Source organism: Sebastes fasciatus, chromosome 17 (genome assembly GCF_043250625.1).
Source record: "Sebastes fasciatus isolate fSebFas1 chromosome 17, fSebFas1.pri, whole genome shotgun sequence".
NCBI lineage: Eukaryota > Metazoa > Chordata > Actinopteri > Perciformes > Sebastidae > Sebastes > Sebastes fasciatus.
This window is the reverse complement of record NC_133811.1, coordinates 5,221,877-5,242,126: the sequence shown is the minus strand read 5'-3', so window position 1 is coordinate 5,242,126 and position 20,250 is coordinate 5,221,877. Positions and strand designations below refer to the sequence as shown.

The 20,250-nt window shown below is 43.0% G+C and overlaps 1 protein-coding gene across 6 annotated transcripts in view; it reads left to right on the top strand.

The window, feature by feature from the left end:
• The window catches only part of ptprua (protein tyrosine phosphatase receptor type Ua), a 264,979-nt gene that overhangs the window by 174,921 nt on the left and 69,808 nt on the right, over window positions 1-20,250 (top strand). For all 6 annotated transcript variants that reach the window (XM_074614139.1, XM_074614144.1, XM_074614143.1 and 3 more), the window contains exons 8-11: window positions 4,847-5,167; window positions 10,487-10,596; window positions 15,336-15,537; window positions 19,721-19,823. In XM_074614139.1, the coding sequence (XP_074470240.1) occupies window positions 4,847-5,167; window positions 10,487-10,596; window positions 15,336-15,537; window positions 19,721-19,823 (736 nt within the window). The remainder of the gene's footprint in view (window positions 1-4,846; window positions 5,168-10,486; window positions 10,597-15,335; window positions 15,538-19,720; window positions 19,824-20,250) is intronic.

The following is a 20,250-nucleotide window of genomic DNA, read 5'->3' as shown; positions in this document are numbered from 1 at the left end:
ATCTGTTAAATCTACAGTATCTGGAGTGATGGAGTGGCCTTCAGTCCAGTACAGTATTGTCATGACAGACAGAGCTTTATTCTGTCTAGCTAGCATTAATGTCATAATCGCTGGTTGAAAAATCAGCATTATCATGGTGTAGAACTTGATGTTTTTTCCTTTCTGAATTCAAAAGGAATAACGGATTATCCGATGATACCCAGACCGTTGTAGTCTGAGTAACGTGGATACGACCTGCACCCTCACATGTTAAATCCAGCGTGGTAAACACTACACATCCGTTAAAGTATGGAAACACTTTGGGTTTCACACATTAACAGGAAAAGCAGAGCTAGACATCACGGCTAAAGCTGCATGCTAACTCTGTCACGGACAGGAAACGTTACCACATTGCGGTAACGTGGCGGTCGAGCAGGCCGTCGCTCTCATCTCCGTGGTCAAATCGGCCGACGCTACAACTGTAGAGCACCCATATACTGACATTTATGTTAAATACATTCGAAATGCCCCGATGGAGCTGACCATGGATGTATAAAGAGAACGGAGCTGACGGGAGAGCTAGAGACGGACTTGGAGAAGTTAGCGGAAGTATACACGTGGGACTGTGTCCGGTTTTCAAAATAAGGTGTTAACAAAGGGAACTGTATATACAAAATACATATATGGAAATAAGATTAATTGGATTCACCAGAAATATAAAAAATGACATATCCCTCATAGATTAAAAAGAAAGTACCACTAATTTGTGAGGGAAATGTCTTTATTCTTTGATTTTTGGGTTAAAAAATTGTTTAATAAATAATTCCTGACAATGACTGATATATTTGACTTCAGGACCTCTCTGACTACATACGTGCTGAAAATCAAAGATTTTTACTGGAGTAATTTAGAGATTTTCCAAAGTAAAAGTCCCTAGAAGTGTATGAATCAACTTTTTCCCCATGGTCTAGTGTTAAAAAAGTTAACAAAAATCGCAATAAATCGTAATATCGAATCGCAATACTTGTAGAATCGTAATACATATTGAATCGGCACCCAAGTATCGTGATAGTGCATATTGTCCCAGCCCTACAGTTCAGAGTGTTGCAAGGTGCTTCTTTCTCCTCATTGCATATGCAATCGACTGCTTCATCCAAAAGTACAACCGGTCCTGTAGGTTAAAGATTCTGTTTTGCTTGTTGTTGTTGATGACGACATATAAACTGTCCAGGAGAGACACACATATAGCAATAAGCACGTCAAAAACTATTGAAAGTTGTATTCCTTTCGCTAGGTCAATCTCCACTCCTCTTTGAAAGCCATTACGGGATAATGTATGAGGTAGATTAAACTGTCACGAAGCTACCGAACATCAACATGATTTAGAGGTTAAATTTCCAGAAATTGATACCTGCAGAAACTCATTCAAAATATGCATGTCAGTAGGCCAAGCCCCATGTGATTTCAGTGGTAAGTACCAGGGTGTGCACTGATAGTCCATCATAATTCCAACATAGCTCCTGGCAGGAGGGACAGGCCTCAGTGGCAGCTCACTGAGGCAGCTGTTAAAGATGAGCAGCATGAGATGAAATGTGCAGACCCATAGGGACTCTTGCTCATTCATCTTTTTCCTCTTCCCCCTGCTCATCTCTTGTCTGGTCTCTCTTTCCCTCCTTCACTCTCTCCGCCTCTGGCTAATCCCTCTGATTAGGCTAATCAAGCTGAATGTCAGTTTGGGGTAGGACTGGTGGAGGACTGGCGGGTGGAGAGGACAGGACAGAGCCTGCTGCTGCTGCTGCTGTAATGATGAGTAATGGTGTCTAGAGCAGAAAGTGAGCATTCAGTCAGTGAGTCCCTGGTGGCAGAACCTGGTTATAGTCGGATTACACTGCTAGACGGAGCTGATGTCGTTAAAAAATCTGACATCCAGCCAGTTATTCTCATGCACCTTTGACATGACGGGTATGATATCGTTTTTCAAAGCTTCATCTTCATCATATGATTGATTGATACTATTCCACAGGAAGATTTTAGCCTCTATCAGTATCGACCAGTGGGATTCTTCCAGATCTGAAAAGTGAAGCCAATGTGGAAGTGTCTTAAACCTGCATTCTTTCTAATGGCCAGCAGGGGGCAACTCTTCTGGTTGCAAAAAGAAGTCTGATTGTATAGAAGTCTATGAGAAAATGAGCCTACTCCTCACTTGATTTATTACCTTAGTAGACATTGTAAACATGAGTTTATGGTCTCAATTGCTAGTTTCAAGTCTTCTTCAATACAGCACAATGTTCATTTAGTAAATTATGGTCCCATTTAGAGTCAAATAGACCATAAAGCAGGGGATGCTTTAGGGCGGGGCTATGATTGACAGATCGCTACTACGGCGTTGTCCGGTCTGGTAAAATTGAAATTTTATCGAAAATTGCAATATGGCTTTCTCTAATTTTTTCAAATGCAGAATGCGCAATATTTGTTAAAGGCGAAATGTGTGTCAAAGTACCATTTTCAATTAAATATTGTAATGCTGCAGATACCTATACATCATATTCTACAGACTTAAGAAAACATCTTTGTTTGGTACAGATCCCCGAAAAAAAATCATGCCATAATCACTTTAATATGTTTTTCAATGAAAATGAGAATAATGATGTAAAATAAATCATTCCCTCGCATATCGCAAATCATATCGCATTGCAATTAGATATTTTTTCAAGGATCGTTCAGCCCTACTTTCGTGTCATTTTTGGTTGCAAAAAAAATCAAGATGGCGATGGCCAAAATGCCGAACCCGAGGCTTCAACACTGCAGTCCACAAACCAATGGGTGACGTCACGGTGACTACATCCACTGCTTATATACAATCTATGGTATCGACTTTGAAGACACAAACTCTGTTTCACCCTTTTGGGAAAGAGCAAACGTCTTTCAAATCAGCAAGAACTCTTTAAGGACATTTCCCTGTTTGTCTCGTCTCTGTCCCCTCAGAGCTGATGTCTCCTCTGTGACATTGCTTCATTCATCAGCTTCAGATCTATGTTTAGTGAAGCAGCAGTAGCTAGTAACCCCCCCCCCCTATCCCAGGCCCCCCAGCAGTCTGTGGCTCTGTGCTGCGTGTCTGTGCCATGCTGACGGCTTTGCCCTCCTCTCGGTTTATCTGATGTCTCAGCAGTACACTTAAAGATCCAGGCCAGGCCACGGGACAGAAATACCCCCCCCCCCGTGTGTGTTTGAAACTGTACATTTGGACATCCGCAATCACAGCTTTCGCACATGACAGCCGTAATTAGGCTTCCCAGTTGATTCTCTGCCAAGGCCGTGCACCGGTCTCCTCCTGAACCTCATTCATGTTAGGAGAGGAGATGTGTTGTGTGCTACTTCCTCAGGCACTTTTATTTTTTCCATTGATTCACCCCTCTGTAACCTCGTGGTGTAAGTTTGTAAAGTCAGCTGCAACTGTTGCTGTCTCCTTTCCCCCCCATCAGTATTTCTCTTTAAAGCTGTACTGGGCTGAGATTTTTTTAGTTAAAAATACACTCGTCTTGTCAGCATAAATCTTAAAGTTGTGCTGCAACAGAGAGCAGCATCTCATCCTCACTAACTTGAAATTAACTGGTTTTCCATCCAGCCCTTTTCCTTTGTGTCAACGTCCAGCGGCAGAAAAGCAGCCAGACATCTGACCAGTCATGTCGTCGTGGGCAGGGCTTTTTTCAAAGTGGGGTCCAGGGACCCCCAGTGGTCCTTGAGGGGGTTCCAGGGGGGTCTCCATCAAAAAGGGGAAATATTTAATTTCACTACAATTCCACAGAGCACAGAGTGCTCTTCCACTCACAGCTTTATATGGCGAAGTGAAAGAGGAATTATGTTGTAGGTGGAACTGTGGAACAGAGGAAAGGTCACAGTTGTTTTTCTTTCTTTTTTGGGGCTTTTCCAAACAGAAGACAGCCAGCATCATACACAGCGCCATTGTAGGTTTACATTCTTGTTCCTGGAAGTCAGTTCCCAGCACCTTCTTCCCAATGACATCATGTGAAAGACGGCAAGCTCTGATTTGTTGGGGACCATCATGTTGTCTGTCATGGAGGGATGCTCTGATACCGATACCAGTATCGGGTATTGGGTCCGATACTGTGCTCATGTACTCGTACTCGCAAAACGGCTCCGATACAACGGCACAGATGCCACTTTACAGCAGCGCGATGTCCTTGGTCTGTGTTTCAAGACGGGTCGGGTGAGTTGCCGTCAACGCCACAGACCCCTGGTGCCTTTTACGTGGGCTGCGGCACGATGCGGTTGGGGCGCTCTGAGGACAGTCCGCCACGGTCGTCAGTCGCACCGGGAGCAGGGAGCCCCGTCACGGTGCGGCGAGGTCCGGGCGGGGAGCGCTGTTAAGCTGCGGCCGCGACCCACCTTCGCCCCGAGCCTTTCCAAGCCGACCTAGAGCCGCTCGTATGCGGGACTCCCCAGCCTGCCGTGTGTCGCTCACACCCTCCAGCTGGCTGTTAACGAGGGTCTTTTGGCACAGAGAAGTACTCGTATCGGTACTCGGTATCGGCGAGTACCCAAATGTAAGCAATGGTACTTGTACTCGGTCTGAAAAAAATGGTATCGGTGCATCCCTACTGTCATGTCTCTTTGATTCTGAAAAATCAGCAATTTTTTACGTGCAACATCATAGATTCACCCAATTTGTCTAAAAGTAGCTCTGGTTTGGAGTATTGACACTGCTTTACTTCCAAGTAAAGCTTCTTCATCACTGTGTTTAACATTTTCTTCTGTGGTCTCTTTGGTTTGCTCTGCAGAAGCTGGTAAACATGACTTCACTGTCTGCACTGTTATTGATATCATTTCTGCTTCCTGTCCCTCTCAGAGCCCATGCGTGCCTTGCGTGGTCTGACGGCCGCAGAGATCCAGCCCCGGCAGCTGGCCCTCCAGTGGGAGCCGCTGGGCTACAACCTTACCCGCTGCCACACCTACTCCCTGTCCCTGTGCTACCGCTACTCCATGCCAACAGGGGGCAGCGGAGGGAACAACGCCACCGTCAGAGAGTGCCTGTCCGTGGAGCGCAACACCTCTCACTTCACCCTGAGAGACCTGCCGCCCTTCCGCTCGGTCCACGTCCGGCTGGCGCTGGCCAACCCCGAAGGCAAGAAGGAGAGCAGAGAGGTCACCTTCCAGACGGAGGAAGACAGTGAGTGGGCGGTTTTTATTTCACTCAGTAAACAGTAAACAAGACAAACGATGCGAGGGTTTGCTCAAATATGGCATCCATTTGTTACATCTGTGTGACTGCAGCAGCATTATGGAGAATGGGATGCACTGAAGCTCTTTATTGTCATAGTTTCTCAGCTCTGGTTTTCTTTGCATGCTTCCTCATGCTCAGATAATTATTGTGCACTGCTTACACAAATCCATGCCTTTAGTCATCCAGTACCAGCTGAAAAGAAAAGACAAATATTGACTCACAAAATAAGCTGGATCAGCATAACTAAATGGAAGATCGGCCTTTTAAATGGAAACCAGTGGAACATTAATCAGCCCGGGCCCGTGGCCGGTTGCAAAATGGTAAAATGATTTTGCTTATCTTTGTATTAATATTTTCCTGTGTACATCAGCAGATTAGAGACATTCTAATGCAAATTCCCAGAGAGTGGAAGTACAGGAGGTCAAACACTTATTGTTATGTAGAATAAGCAAGATTTTTCAATGTAATTGAATGCCACTCAGGGAGATTCTTGACCCTGTGGAGAGAGTGAGAGGGAATGACGGCTATGATAGGAAATTGGCAGCTTTTTTTATGCCTCCGCGGCGCCTTTTAGCCGCAGCCGGAGGCGTTGCGTTTTTGGGGTTATCCGTCCGTCCGTCCGTCCATATCATTTTTGTGAACGTGATATCTCAGGAACGCCTTGAGGGAATTTCTTCAAATTTGGCACAAGCATCCATTTGGACTCAAGGATGAACTCATACGATTTTGGTTGTCAAAGTTTAAAGGTCAAGGTCACTTTGACCTCACGTCTGTCCCATTTTTGTGATATCTCTGTAACGCCTTGATTGAATTTCTTCAAATTTGGCACCAATGTCCATTTGGACTCAAAGATGAACTCATTCAATTTTTGTGGTCAAAAATCAAGGTCACCGTAACCTCACAAAACACGTTTTTGTCCATAACCCAAGAATTCATATGCTAATTATTTCTGAACCTTTCTCTGTCTAAAATAAATATTAATTATATTTATCACGAAGTTAAATGGTCATTAAAAGGCAAACTCTTTGCAGAAAGAAAGGGCTGACAGCAGTAGCAGAACCACAGCCGACACGCAGCCGACATGCAGCCAACACGCGTCTAGTGTGAACACCAGACTCGTGCATCATGCAGCCACCACACGACGCAGCCGCCACGCGCTCCTGACGTTGGTAGTGTGCCCACCACTTAATTCTCCTCCTGCTGTTTTCTGATTAGATCACGGTGACTACAGTTTGTAAACTCATAAAGCTCCAGGTATCCATCATAAGTGACCACAATGACAAAACATGAATGACGCCGTGCCCTTTTCCACATGGTGTGGAATTTTTTTCAACATGAGGCGTTAAGGACGCAAAACGCTTCAATCTCATTGAAAACAATTACAAAAATCCCCCCCGGGCTCTGTCTGATCAGGACTAAATGAGATCAAATGCTGACTTTTTGGACAGATATGGATATAACCTGCAACTTGACTGGTTGGCGGAGGCATACAACTGCGAGGCAATAATTCTAGTTTTTTATTGCACCTTCAAAATGCATTTTAGTAGCTGCTAAAAAAAAAAATGGATTATTGTTTTACATTCAGTTTTTACAGCAACACTTGAAAATACCAAGCAGTTAAGGAGATATGGAAAAATAAAGACTTAATTATCTACACCTACACATTGCTGTCTTGCAGGCTGGAAGAAATGAATTTACATAAATGTAATAACATACAGAATGTAGCATGGATGGTATTTTTTCACTCATTAGATTTGACTGGTTAGGAAGTGACAAGTTAAAACACACGTGTCAAAAAAACAAGCCGTGATTGTTTCTCCCCCCACACTTTGCTTGATGTTTTTTGAATGTCAGCACCAATGGAAAGTTTTGTTTTTGAGCCCCTGAATGCCAGTCTGACAGTCTGACAGTCCCCAATCCCTCTCTCTCTCTCAAGGAGAGCCGCCATCACCCTCACAACTACAGTAATTGAGCCGCAGCCGGTGACAGTTCCTCCTGACGGTTTCCTATGGGCTCAACAATCAAACACTGGTGTAGCACTTTGCTTACGCTGTGTCTCTGCTGCTTCTAGGAGGCAGATTTGGCTGTCAGAGATTCATGGATACCGCAGGATTTTCTTCTAGCGTGCTTTGTCTATACCTCAGCTTTAGGTCAAAGAAGTTTGATATTGCAAGAGAGTAGCATTCAGTTATTCAGTCACAGCTAACACACAAGAGACCTCCCTGTTACCTTTTCTTAGAAATTAAACGTCACAGGTAGCACAGAAGCATTTGAATTACAACATACAGTGTTTGTATGCACAGTAGCATGAAGATAATTTGTCCACAGGAGAGTTTGAAAAAGCAAAAGCAACTTTAGTATAAGTACCCTACAATAAAACACGAAAATAGAAATAGAAGGTCAACAAAATAACACAAGGTCGAACAAGATGAAAGAGCGTTATAAGGATAATTGATATAAGGCCATTATTTCTCATGATAATAATTATGACATTGTAGTTCATTTCTGAGATCTAGAATTGTGCCGATATTGCGAAGTTTGGCAAGGCAAGAAACACAAGCAGTGAGACAGTCATACAGGTTATAAACAAACCTACAGGTTAGCCAAATGTTTTTTGAAAGAGAAAACTAACACGAATAGTAAAATTTACCCCCTTTACACCTGGCATTAAAAGGTGTTTTGGTTGATTGACCGCATGAAAGTACAGGTGCAAATGCACCCAAAACACATTGAGGACGGAGACGGCCAAACCACCTCCGGAGGGTGTCACATGGACACATTGTGACCACATTGAACACGAGTGTGTGGGCGAAAATAATGCTCGGGTACCACCGAGTAGCTTTCATTTTTCAGCCGGGTGCGCTCAGTGCTCCTCTGGTCACTGTACCGCCGTGACCAGGGAGGAGATCACCGCCACCGCTCTGTCTGAGCTCAGCATCTCTGATCCCTCATCCCTCTGAGTTTGCGAGTATTAACGTACCTCAAAGTCACATTTGCGGGCCCTCTCCCTCTAAATGGCGGCGTTTTGTGACTGATGTGTCCACGCTGTAAGCCCGGGCATTGTGCAGCCACCGGAGGCTTCCTCTCAGCCCTTTCAGACAGAGCGATCGGAGCTCAATCGGATCTGAATGTGGACACTGAAGACACATATTAATACCAGGTGTAAAAGTAAACAGGTTAAATCATATCTAGATACAATCTGGATACGAGACGCATTTTAATACCAGGTGTAAAGGGGGTCGCTATTACCTAAAATGTCTGTTGTAACCGTCTATCACAGTTTACAGACTGACTTTCTGCTTCAATTTTGACCTTCCATCAACGCTAGATTAACTCCAGACTTTGTAAGGGAATTTCCACGACTGAAGAACAACATTAGCTAACATCCGTCTTGTGGCCGTGTCTTTAAGAAAGAAATGATTTCAAATTATATTCCTTTGTAACTTAGTCATGACTAAATATGCAACAATCAAAGTTCGAGAAAAGGACATCCTTCAGTATTCTTTATTAAAGGGACTGTTTGTAACTTCTTACACGTATAAATCATTGCGGGTCGGTGTCCTATGCCGTGCTCGCGTGAGGATACGCTGTTCAGACAAGACTCCAACACAAACTACACGGAAGCAACAAAGTTGTATCTAGTGAAGCCCGTCTAGCAAAACAGTGTTGGCCGCGGACGAAGGACGCGAGGGAGACCGTAGTTTTGGTCTCCAGGACCGGAGTCTCTGCTGTACTCTGCTCCTCTGCCTGCTTGTCTTCACTCACACACTGCGCTCGTTCTCGCTTGCTCTTTCGCTCCACCTCTCACGTGCATGCGCGCACACTACACACTGCAGAAGAGTTAGTTAAGCTCTGAGAATATCTCCGCAGCGAGAAACGTTATCGTCTCCGACCAAAACTCCGGTGTCTCCCCTGTTCCCTCCGGCCGCCGTCGGGAGGCTGAAGCAGGAAAAGCCAACACTAGGATCAGCATTGATTCATGGAGAGACCTTCGTCTGGTCAGCTAACATTACTGCCAAGCAGCTGAAGTATAGAGTGATATTGTGGTTTTAGTTGATGTGTGTCGCCTCACTGTTTTGAGCGATGCTCGTTCATGTCTATGTAGAGCGAGCACAAGCGCGGGTGCGAGCAACAGGACGCTGACTTTCGTTGACTTTACGGCCACAGGTGTTGCTGTTAACAAGCAATTTCTGATTCTTACATAGAGTCAGGACTGTGTGAATGTGGTTCGATCAGATTTGACTAACAGTGACTAATAATCAGGGATGATTGTCTGACTAGCATTTTTTTTATGTAACTTGATATACAACACAATGACTACAATCCCTATAACTATTTATATAAGAACCAAGTTGTAATAACATGAAAATGGAACCTGAGATTTTTCTTTGACATCAAACCATGCTGCTTTTTTTACAAGAGAGGCTATGAAATTGCACAATGTTGCCTCTTTAACCGAAAAGGAACATTGTGCAAAGGTAGTTTTGCACATTTTGTAGACAGTCACACTTTATTTTTCTTGAGATTTAATTTCCTGCATCTTCCTACATGTTCTAATGGAAACATGATTCACTCAAAATAGATGTAGCTAGGGTTTATTTTTGGAATCCTTTCAGGGTGAACAACTGTGTATTTTTCACTTCCTTTCCTGCACAAAACTATCAGACTTAGTACCATTATTATTTAAGACTTCTCTCTCAGCTTGAGAGCTCTCTTGATTCTCATTTTGTGACATGTTCATGCCAGAAGGCTATTGTATAAACACCGGAGCCAACAGTCCACTGTGAATCATTGTTTATTCTCAGAGCTTTCCAACACTTGGCAACCACAAAAAGAAGGTGTACTCCTTTAAGGAGATGCATGTCATTAAGCCAGAAATGCAGAAGAGGTACTCAGCCAGTTCGCAGGTTGGATTACTTTGCTGTTTTTCTGTCAGTAAGGTGCTAAAGGAGAAAAATCGACTGTCATCCCCCAAGACACGGTGCTCCGTTATCAGACAGTAGAAGCCAGAATCTCAATTCATCCTGAGGGGCTGAGAGCAAGCAGGTCCACCGTTTCCTTTCATCACCTCCCTTCTGCTCTGTCTCTCTATTCCCCTCCTCTTCGTCCTCCTCCATCCCTCCTTGGCCCTGTGCCTTTTTTTTTTTTCTCACTCTGTCAAAGATGTTTTTACCCCCTGGTATGCCTGCGCATGAGTCCATTAACTTGAGACCCGAGCGGAGTGTTTGTTTCAGAGAAGGTTGTTTTTCTCTCCCTCTGCTGTAGTTCCTGGCGGCATCGCTCCGGAGTCGCTGACCTTCACCCCGCTGGATGACATGATCTTCCTCAAGTGGGAGGAGCCCGTCGAGCCCAACGGCCTCATCACGCAGTACGAGGTAGGATACCTCGTTAGTCATGCAAAAAATAATCCACACTCCACATCGAAACAGCCGCCTTCACATCACACACTAATCCTCTCCAGGTGTAGGATGTTATTTCCCCCTTGCCAGTATCTATTTTATTCATCCTCCTTCAGTATAATGACTCAGATCAAGGAAAAAAGTGTCCTCTGCTCACTTTAAAAGACTGTACTATGCTCCCCCTCTTTGATTTCCCCCAGGCTTGTTTTTTTCTGCTCCTTGCCCAAACGCCGGTAGCACACATGAGCCCGAGCCACTAGAGTGAGGAGGACCCACTTTTCACAGTTCATGGGATTTACTGTACATGTTCATATGGTAATGAAGCTGAGGCACAGACTTCAGGCTGTAATTACATGGGGGACAACCACTCTAATTACTTATTTGCCTAAGAGATGCCTCCACAAGGGGGCAACTTTAAATGTTTCTAATTAATTATTGATGGCCCCATATCAACCGTAGACCTTTGTAGTATGGGGCTGTGGAGCTATTTTCTGCATTTTAGACCCACTATGGCTTAACACATGGTCGCCTGATGGAGGAGAGAAACTAGTTTCCATTCACAAAGCGGGAGTAGCTCGGACTGCGAGAGGTGCTGTAACCTCGCTCCGCATACAGATGAGGCGCCCCTCGTCCATAACCTCCAAATACCACTGCTGTGAATGTGCAATACTGGATGTCTGAGGCCGACACTTTTTATCAGTGTTTAAGAGTCACAAATCTGCTAAAGAAATACATCACGTCACATGGGACGGCACCTGGTGGATCCTCACACAGCCTCGACAAACTATCCATCGTTTGTAAGAACAAAGCTTCAAGATGTAGTTCACAATCCAAATATCACAGCAAACAGGAATGCATACAAAACAAAGCAGTAACTTTCGCCTTTGCCGTTGTCTGTAATGGGCTACACTCGTTGAATCACTATGAACTCCACCACCAGTTTCCAGTGAGTCCAATTTGAAAAAGCTGTAAAACTTCTAGTGTTTATATTTTCAATTCTCACCAGAGATCTCTGTTTTTTTTGCTGCATATCGTTATCATAAAACAACAAACTCAGGGACAGCCTGCCTGAAGGTCTCTTAATCTGTTGACACTTTGAAACAAAATCTCAAGACACATCTTTTTACCCTTGCTTTTGATTAAAACATTAAATGGGTGATTAATCGCAAATTAATCACACATGTTTTAATCAAAATGTACCTTAAAGGGAGATTTGTCAAGTATTTAATACTGTTATCAACATGGGAGTGGACAAATATGCTTGTTTTATGCAAATGTATGTATATATGTATGTATTTATTATTGGAAATCAATTCACAGAAACCCTCACAGGTACTGCATTTAGCATAAAACAATATGCTCAAATCATAACATGGCAAAACTGCAGCCCAACAGGCAACAACATCTGTCAGTGTGTCAGTGTGCTGACTTGATTATAACTTGCCCCAAACTGCATGTGATTATCATAAAGTGGGCATGTGTGTAAAGGGGAGACTCGTGGGTACCCATAGAACCCATTTACATTCACATATCTTGAGGTCAGAGGACAAGGGAACCCTTTGAAAATGGCTATGCCAGTATTTCCTCACCAAAATTTAGCGCAAGTTTGGAGCGTTATTTAGCCTCCTTTGTGAAAAGCTAGTATGACGTGGCTGATAACAATGGATTTGGTTTTTGTAGTTTCATATTGAGACTGAGTTACTTGATTGAAAAAGGAATAGTTAAAATACTAAACAACACGAGAGCAACCATCTTGTCCCCCATAAATAATGTCCTGTAGTCCGTCTATCGGTTAATCGATAACTTATACGCCACATTGTACTGAGCTGTCATGTCTTTTGCCATCCATGGACCATTGCATTGGGAGGTCGTGCTGCTCAGTGAACCACCATGCTGAAGAACAGCCATGAGAGTGACAAACAATCAATTTTACAAACAGCCTGGCTGATTACCTCACTTTTCTGAATCTTGTTTCACAGACTTAAACACATTCATCAAATTGCAACAAAAAAAAAAGCAACATCATCAAGCTGGTCTTCATTCATACTTGTCATCTTCAGTACTTGTTGTTTTTTTCTTCCTCTGGCTTTAATTCATCAAGTAATCCGGAAAAGTGTGTTAAATCAGGCCAGCAGGGCTGTACAACGAGGATATGACACAGAATCTCCCCGAGTCTGGTTATCAGGGGCTAACTGCAGCAGAAGATTTATTAGTTCTGCGCCGTGAGACGACATTTTTAGGATTAATTGAGAGTCCTTTCTCGTGAGAGAGCCTTTAAATAAAATGCCATCTAAATTCGATCTTTCAGGTAGTGTGAATAATAAGCTATAGGCTGTGAAGCATATTACAGATAGTCTGCAGGCTTGTACAGTAACATTTGGTCTGACCTAACAATGGTATGAATTGGGGAACACTTGCTATGACCTAATTTGAAGACATGCTAAGGTGAAAGCCAAACATCTAACTTTGACACTTTTAGCCCCGTTTCCACCACAGGAACTATCCCCAGGGACTAGGAACCTTTTGAGGAACTCATTGTGTTTCGACCGCATGAACCAGGGTTTAAATTAAAGGTCCCATATCGTGCTCATTTTCAGGTTCACACTTGTATTTTGTGTTTCTACTAGAACATGTTTACATGCTGTAACTTTTACCTTCCTCATACTGTCTGCCTGAATATACGTGTATTTACCCTCTGTCTGAAACGCTCCGTTTTAGTGCAATTCAACGGAATTGCGTCGCTAAGCAAAAGCTTCGGTCCATGTTTACTTCCTGTCAGTTGATGTTATTCACATACATCGAAACGGGAAATAAACTGGGACACGATTAAAATGTTTATGTTTAAAACCGTGTAATGATCTAAATATGGTAGATTTGTGACATCACAAATGGACAGAAATCCTAACGGCTTGCTTCAAACGCGCAATTTCTGAATACGGGCTGAGTGTATTTCTCCATATATTGAGCGTTTTGATAGTTTAATAGTATTTTATAAAGCATTTAAACCTGCTTTATAATATAAAAGACATGAAAATCTCACTTTTTACAATATGGGACCTTTAAGTTACAGGGATATTTTACCCCGTAAAAAGGTCCTGGTCGGGGGGTAGTACTTTCTGAAAGTACAGGAACTTTTGGGGTGGCGTTTGCAGGGATGACCGTCGCTGATCGGTGAAACACACACACACAACGCCGCTGCTTCAACTTGTGTACCGCTTCGTTTATAAACAAGGAAGTACTCCAGTATTGATTCAGAACCGTTTTTAGAAGAAGAGGAGAGCATTTCCCTCTGTCTGATAACATTGAAAGTAAAGTTAGGCTCTGTTGTCGGCTTCCCGACTCATTTTAAAAAAGACAGCAAAAAATATAGAGAGAGAGAGATCAGTAGAAGAGACGGACATGCTGTGAATGAAAGAAAAGAATATATTCAAGTACATGTAAGCAATTATACTTAAATACCTTTTAATTTATAATTGTTTCACGGCAGTTACGTTCTTAAGCACAAATAAATAACCATCAAACACTCAACAGATGATTTACCGAGGAGACAGACGCTCTTAGTTTCATTTTCCTCCGCTGCATTTCATGGATTACATCCAACGTGCAGCACTAAATACTATGCAGCAGAAGATATCGTTTGTTTTTTTTAGATGAAACGGGCAGGCTGCAGAGTGTGTTTACTGCTGTGACCACCAGCAGCCCTCGTCACATGTCATGTTGCTTTTCCATATGTCAGCGGACTAATTAGCCGAAACTTTGGAGACAACAATGGATCAAAGGAACCTTTTAGTTCCTTGAAAAGTAGTCATGGGACTAAAATTACCAGGAACTTCGGAACTTGGTGGAAATCCAGCTTTTGAAAGTTTGTTCATTTCCGTAGACTCAAGAGCTCGTAATAAGCCTCTTTAATCAGAGTTACAGGGATGGTAAGTACAGAATTGTAGATGCTCTAGATTTTCTTCTAGCAGCATCATCAGGCTTATTTAAGCATACCAAATACCTACAAAACTAATGACATCCCCATCAGCCTCAGCTGTACTTGCACACACGTTAGCATGCTAACATGCTAAACTACAATAGTGAACATGGTCAACATTATACCTGCGTAACATCAGCATGTTCGCGTTGTCATTGTGAGCATGTTAGCATGCTGACATTGGCATTTAGCATGCATGGACACAGTCATGTGGCATTACTTTGGCGTCACCAACTTTTTAATGGAGTTAATGATGTGAGAAAGTACACAGTCTGACCTTTTGACCTTTTAATCAGGGAAAATACACCACACTGACGTGCTTCTATATATGGCTTTAAATACAGCTTGCTTCCTGAACAGATTTCACCATCAGCAGATGGATTTATTAATAGATTAGCTTTTGAAATCACGCTAAAAATCACGTATCTGCTATCCTAAAATCATGTGGATGGGTTGTTTTCTTTCACACAAATGAACCGCACCAGAGTCTCCTTGGAAGCGGACCGAGACCCACCTTTTCAAGCTGTCTTGGTTCGGTTAATTGGTCCAAGCCAGAGTTCGATTGCCAGCTTTCACACCAGCCCAAATGAACCCTACTAACCAAACGGGAAAACCGACCTGAGTTTGTTTTAACCGTAGTACCAAAGGAGTTAGATGTGAAAGTAAAACCTCACAGCGCTACTAGCATGGCTGTAAACTCTTGTTTTAATCCAGTGTCTTCTTTTTCCCCCGTTTCCAGATCAGCTACCAGAGCATCGAGTCGTCAGACCCCGGCATTAACGTGCCAGGTCCTCGTCGTACTGTGTCCAAGCTGAGGAACGAGACTTACCACATGTTCTCCGGCCTGCATCCCGGGACCACCTACCTGGTGTCGGTCCGGGCCCGAACCACCAAGGGGTTCGGCCAGACGGCGCTCACCGAGATCACCACCAACATCTCTGGTGAGGCCTTGTCCTGACCGCTCTACCTGTTGTGGTTGCTTCAGTTGTAGTAGTTGTGTGTAATTGAGAGAGTAAGATCAAAGTGTGGTCTTGAATGATAAACACCAGTAATGACACAATGCACTTATATGCTGATAATATATGCAAATAATGAGAGCGCCACTTAGGAAAAAAAAAGCGAAAGGTGTTTTTAGCATTTGCAGACGACAGCAAAGAAGACTAAGTAACTCTCTTCTTTTGAAGAGCTTTTGATTCAATTACGCATATACCTTTGAATTACACAAATTATCTTCATTTTGCCTCAGACAAACAGCTCTCTGACGTGCATTGCCTTTGTTTACTGATGATAGCAGACCTGTATTACGGTGAACTACAAATGTTCAGCTTGAATGGTTTGGGTGAAAACAGCTTTGTTTAGCCAACATGTTTACCATTCAAAGGCGACAGGCAGCAGCTCAGAAATTAGAGATGCCGTGTGTTTGTGAGTGAAAAGGTTGCCGGTATGGATCTTGAGTTCGGTCTGGGAAAAAAAAAAATGTGTCTGTTGGGAATGTGAATCACTCTCCTCTGCAAATGGGTATCTGCGAGCTGTTTCACTAATTGTGTTTACTCAGATGAAAAGTCACATGCTATTGTGATGTTTTCCCATGGTCATGGCTGATGAGACCCAATCAAGAAGCAAACGTGGGTGTTCGCGTCATCGTTTTCAAAAATTTCCGTTTCTGTCCGTCCAGACTACAACGCAACGGCAGAGTTTTAAAACAGAAACAGAGTCAGCAACGTCTTTGTTTTAGGGGCTCAAACGCCGGAGTAGTGTGGACGCTAGGCATAAATGTAGCAAAAGTTATTCGTTTTAAAATGAAAACTTGTGGAAAAGCCCAGTCTGGTAGGCCACTGTTGTGATTGGTTAACCGAACCAAACTCTAACTAGCTTTGTTTGAGGGCGTGCCAAACTAGCCGCTAGGCAAAATGTGTTACTTGGTGACATCACCACGTCACGGAAGAAAAGGCAGGACTTCAGTCGAGGCGTTTCAGGCTGTTCAGGAGCAGTGTTTCTGTGGGGGAGAGTAACTCCTTTTGGCGTGGAGTTAAAGCTTTTTAACTTTGCAGACCTTTTACATGCACAAAAATATATATAACACATTAAAGGAAAGGAAAAAGCAAAAACGAATAATAGGTCCTCTTTAAATGTTAAATATGTTTATGTTAATCTGTCATGAATCTCTAGTAGCTATGGCTGTGCTTTGGTTGTTATGACTATGGCTGACACATTAGTATCTAATTGGTGTAACACTAACTACATGGAAGGGTTTTATGTGTGCAGTGAATTGATTTGGTTGTGCTGACTTAGCGTTGTAGTGAAGCTATTGTATTCTTGAGCTCCTGCGGTGTGTTGGTAACAGTTTCCAACACGGCAGGTTCAAACCCTGTGTGGCTCAATGATGCTGTTTTTGGTTAATTTTAACAGGAGCAGTAAAGAGTAGTCACAGTACAGCTACCGTAGCCATATCCATACCATCGTAGATTCAACCACGCACTGCAGCCGTGCTCCAAACAATAACCACCTCCACAGCCAGACAGAGCAGCTGCCGCCCTGCTCACAGCCAGTAGCTGTTTACTATCGCAGCTCTGCCTTTGAAAGCAGTAATGAGCAATAAATGCATCAAGTAAAGTGTGACATCATCTCTGCTTTCTGTAGTATCTGCAGTAGTATCTGCAGCTAAACCGGCCGTGTAGAAATAACTGAACTGGACCAACAACACTAATTGCTCCTGTGGATCAGGGGGGGAAGCATTTGTGCACAAACTTAGCTGATTAAATTGTGCACTTTTTATGTTTTATTTATTATGCCGTCTTCCACCCTCAGCAGCTATTGTTGTTGTAGTTTATTTAAGCAGGATACTCCAACCCCCAACTGCTCGTGTAGAGCAGCACAGGTGAAATAGAAGGGGTTATTCTGAAGGAGGATATTGCTGATGCAATACATGGAGCTTCGTTGACTTTTACTAGAAAGTAAAAGTGAATAGAAACGACAAAAAAAAGGATCTAAACCCCGTGAATTTCACCAGAAGATTAATCTCAAGTAGGGCTGTCAAAGTTAATGCAGATTTGTTTTAACGCCACTAATTTCTTTAACGCAATCAATGTTTCGAATGTTGTAGCGGGCACAGTTTTAAAGCTAGATGAAGATACTGTTATGTGAAACTAGAAAAAACCTGAGGAATCTACTGGTCATACTGGCTTGTCGGGAAGGAGGCTAAACTTGTTCCAAACTTAAGCTAAATTTTGGCGAGGAACAACTGTCATGGCCATTTTCAAAGGGGTCCCTTGACCTCTGACCTCCAGATATGTGAATGAAAATGGGTTCTATGGGTACCCACGAGTCTCCCCTTTACAGACATGCCCACTTTATGATAATCACATGCAGTTTGGGGCAAGTCATAGTCAAGTCAGCACACTGACACACTGACAGCTGTTGTTGACTGTTGGGCTGCAGTTTTCCAAGTTATGATTTGAGCATATTTTTAATACTAAATGCAGTACCTGTGAGGGTTTCTGGATAATACCTGTCATTGTTTTGTGTTAATTAATTTCCAATTTATACATAATTTGCATAAAGCAAGCATATTATTATTATTATAAGGTACATTTTGAACAGATAAAAAATGTGTGATTGATTTGCAATTAATCGTGATTAACTATGGACAATCGTGTGATAAAATACTTGAATCGATTGACAGCTTTAATATAAACTATTAACCTCTTAACAGTCCAACAGCCTCTATGTGGGCCCGCCCGCTATTTTGTCTTTCGGAGGTTGTCGCAGGTTCAGTCTAGAGTGGAGATCCTGGTATCATATGAAACTAAAAAACCTAAGGAACCCATTGGTACCAACCATGTCATGTTAGCTTTTCGGGAAGAACACTAAATAATGCTCCAAAGTTGCGCTAAATTTTGGTGAAGAAAAACTGGCATGGCAATTTTCAAAGGGGTCCCTTGACCTCTGACCTTAAGATATGTGAATATAAACTGTTTCTTATTAGATAAAACTGACGTTTGTAGTTGAAAAAAAGGACAAAATCGCAATATATCACAATATATCTTATCGCAACACTCAGCATATCACAATAAGATCGTATCGTGACTTAAGGATGGTGATAATATCGTATCGTGGGTCCTCTGGTGATTCCCTCCCCTACTAAAACTCCGTGAATTTTACCAGAACGATTAATCCCAGGGTCCTTTATTCTGCCGTGCCCCCCACGCTGTAAATAATGCCACCTGCTCTCAATCCCTCCTTATTATCTGTACCTGTTCCATCTGGTTGAGAAGGTGTCCTATGTGGGCTCACAGCTGTCATAAAGGTATACAATCCAACCTCCAGTATTATCACATGCTCCCTCCCGGTGGAGCCCTCAGAAAAGGCGCAGTGGGAATTCAGCTCCTGCACCGATTTTTTGGAAGCAAACATGAAAGTGTAATGTCGCACCATTAGTCTTTTCATAATTCATGCTGGATTTAACCACCTAACACACACCGGCTCGACACCGCTATGTATAATGCAGACCTCAGCTGTTTTGTTGCGAGCGTGAGTGTGTGTGTTTTTTTTTTTTCCCGATGACAGGTTACACAAGCAGATTTTATTTTAGCATTAATGCCCTGCCTCAGTAGCAGAAACATTTCCATTCTGGAGCCCTTTTTTTTTGTTTCAGCTTATCTGTTGTACCAGAATAGCCATTTGCTTCACTACATACTCCAGTTAATTCACTCGCTGTAGTAAACAGAGATGGGAACACTCAACCTCATTGTCCCCGGAGCTTTGCTGAGGTTGTGCAGCTTTGAGATCTGTCCTAATTATATTATAAGGGCCTCTTGTTTTCTCTGTAGTTGGCTGCTGTTTCTAGTCATCATCAGTCAGTAGCAGTGTGTGGGAGGCCTCCACACACTACAGTACACAGTGGACAAGTGCGGGTAATGAATAAAGATAGCGCACTATATTTCATATATGGGGTGGAAAGATTACTAAAACATCCGAGCCACAAGTGCAGCTGCACTCCAATCTAAGCCAGACCGGTTTGATCTTTTTCAGGAAATGCACAAATTAAATGATTCTTCCACAGTATTTCAACTTTTTTTTAACTCTTGCCTTATGTGGTTTTCCCTACTTCATTTCTTTTCTCAGCCCCGGTGTTCGACTATGAAGACATCCCCTCTCCGCTGAGTGAGTCGGAGAGCACCATCACTGTGCTGCTGCGCCCTGCGCTGGCGAGAGGGGCTCCAGTCAGGTACAACTAATACACTGTGTTCACTCCTATGCCAGCCTTCATTCAGCGCTCCTTCACACTGTGATATTTATAGCCGCAGTCAAAAAAAGAGCTCTCGTATAGCGGCGGAAAAAGACTTCTCTAGGCTTGTAAGCATAGCGGATACCATTTTAAGTAGAGTGCATGAAGAGCCAGAGAGGTTGTCTATTAACATTGTGTACAGAATGTTTCAAATTGATTATCAGGGATCTATTTAGCTTGAGCTAGTATTGAAATAACGACCAAAAAGAACATAAATATGTCTCTCTCTCTCTATCCGGAAACCTGACTCACCGTGTCAGACAGTTTTGGAATGACACCACATGCCAACCAATCACATGTTGGCTGGTTGACAGCGGCGTCACTGTAATGAGGAATCAGGGCTGAGAAAAATGGAAGCACTACAGTC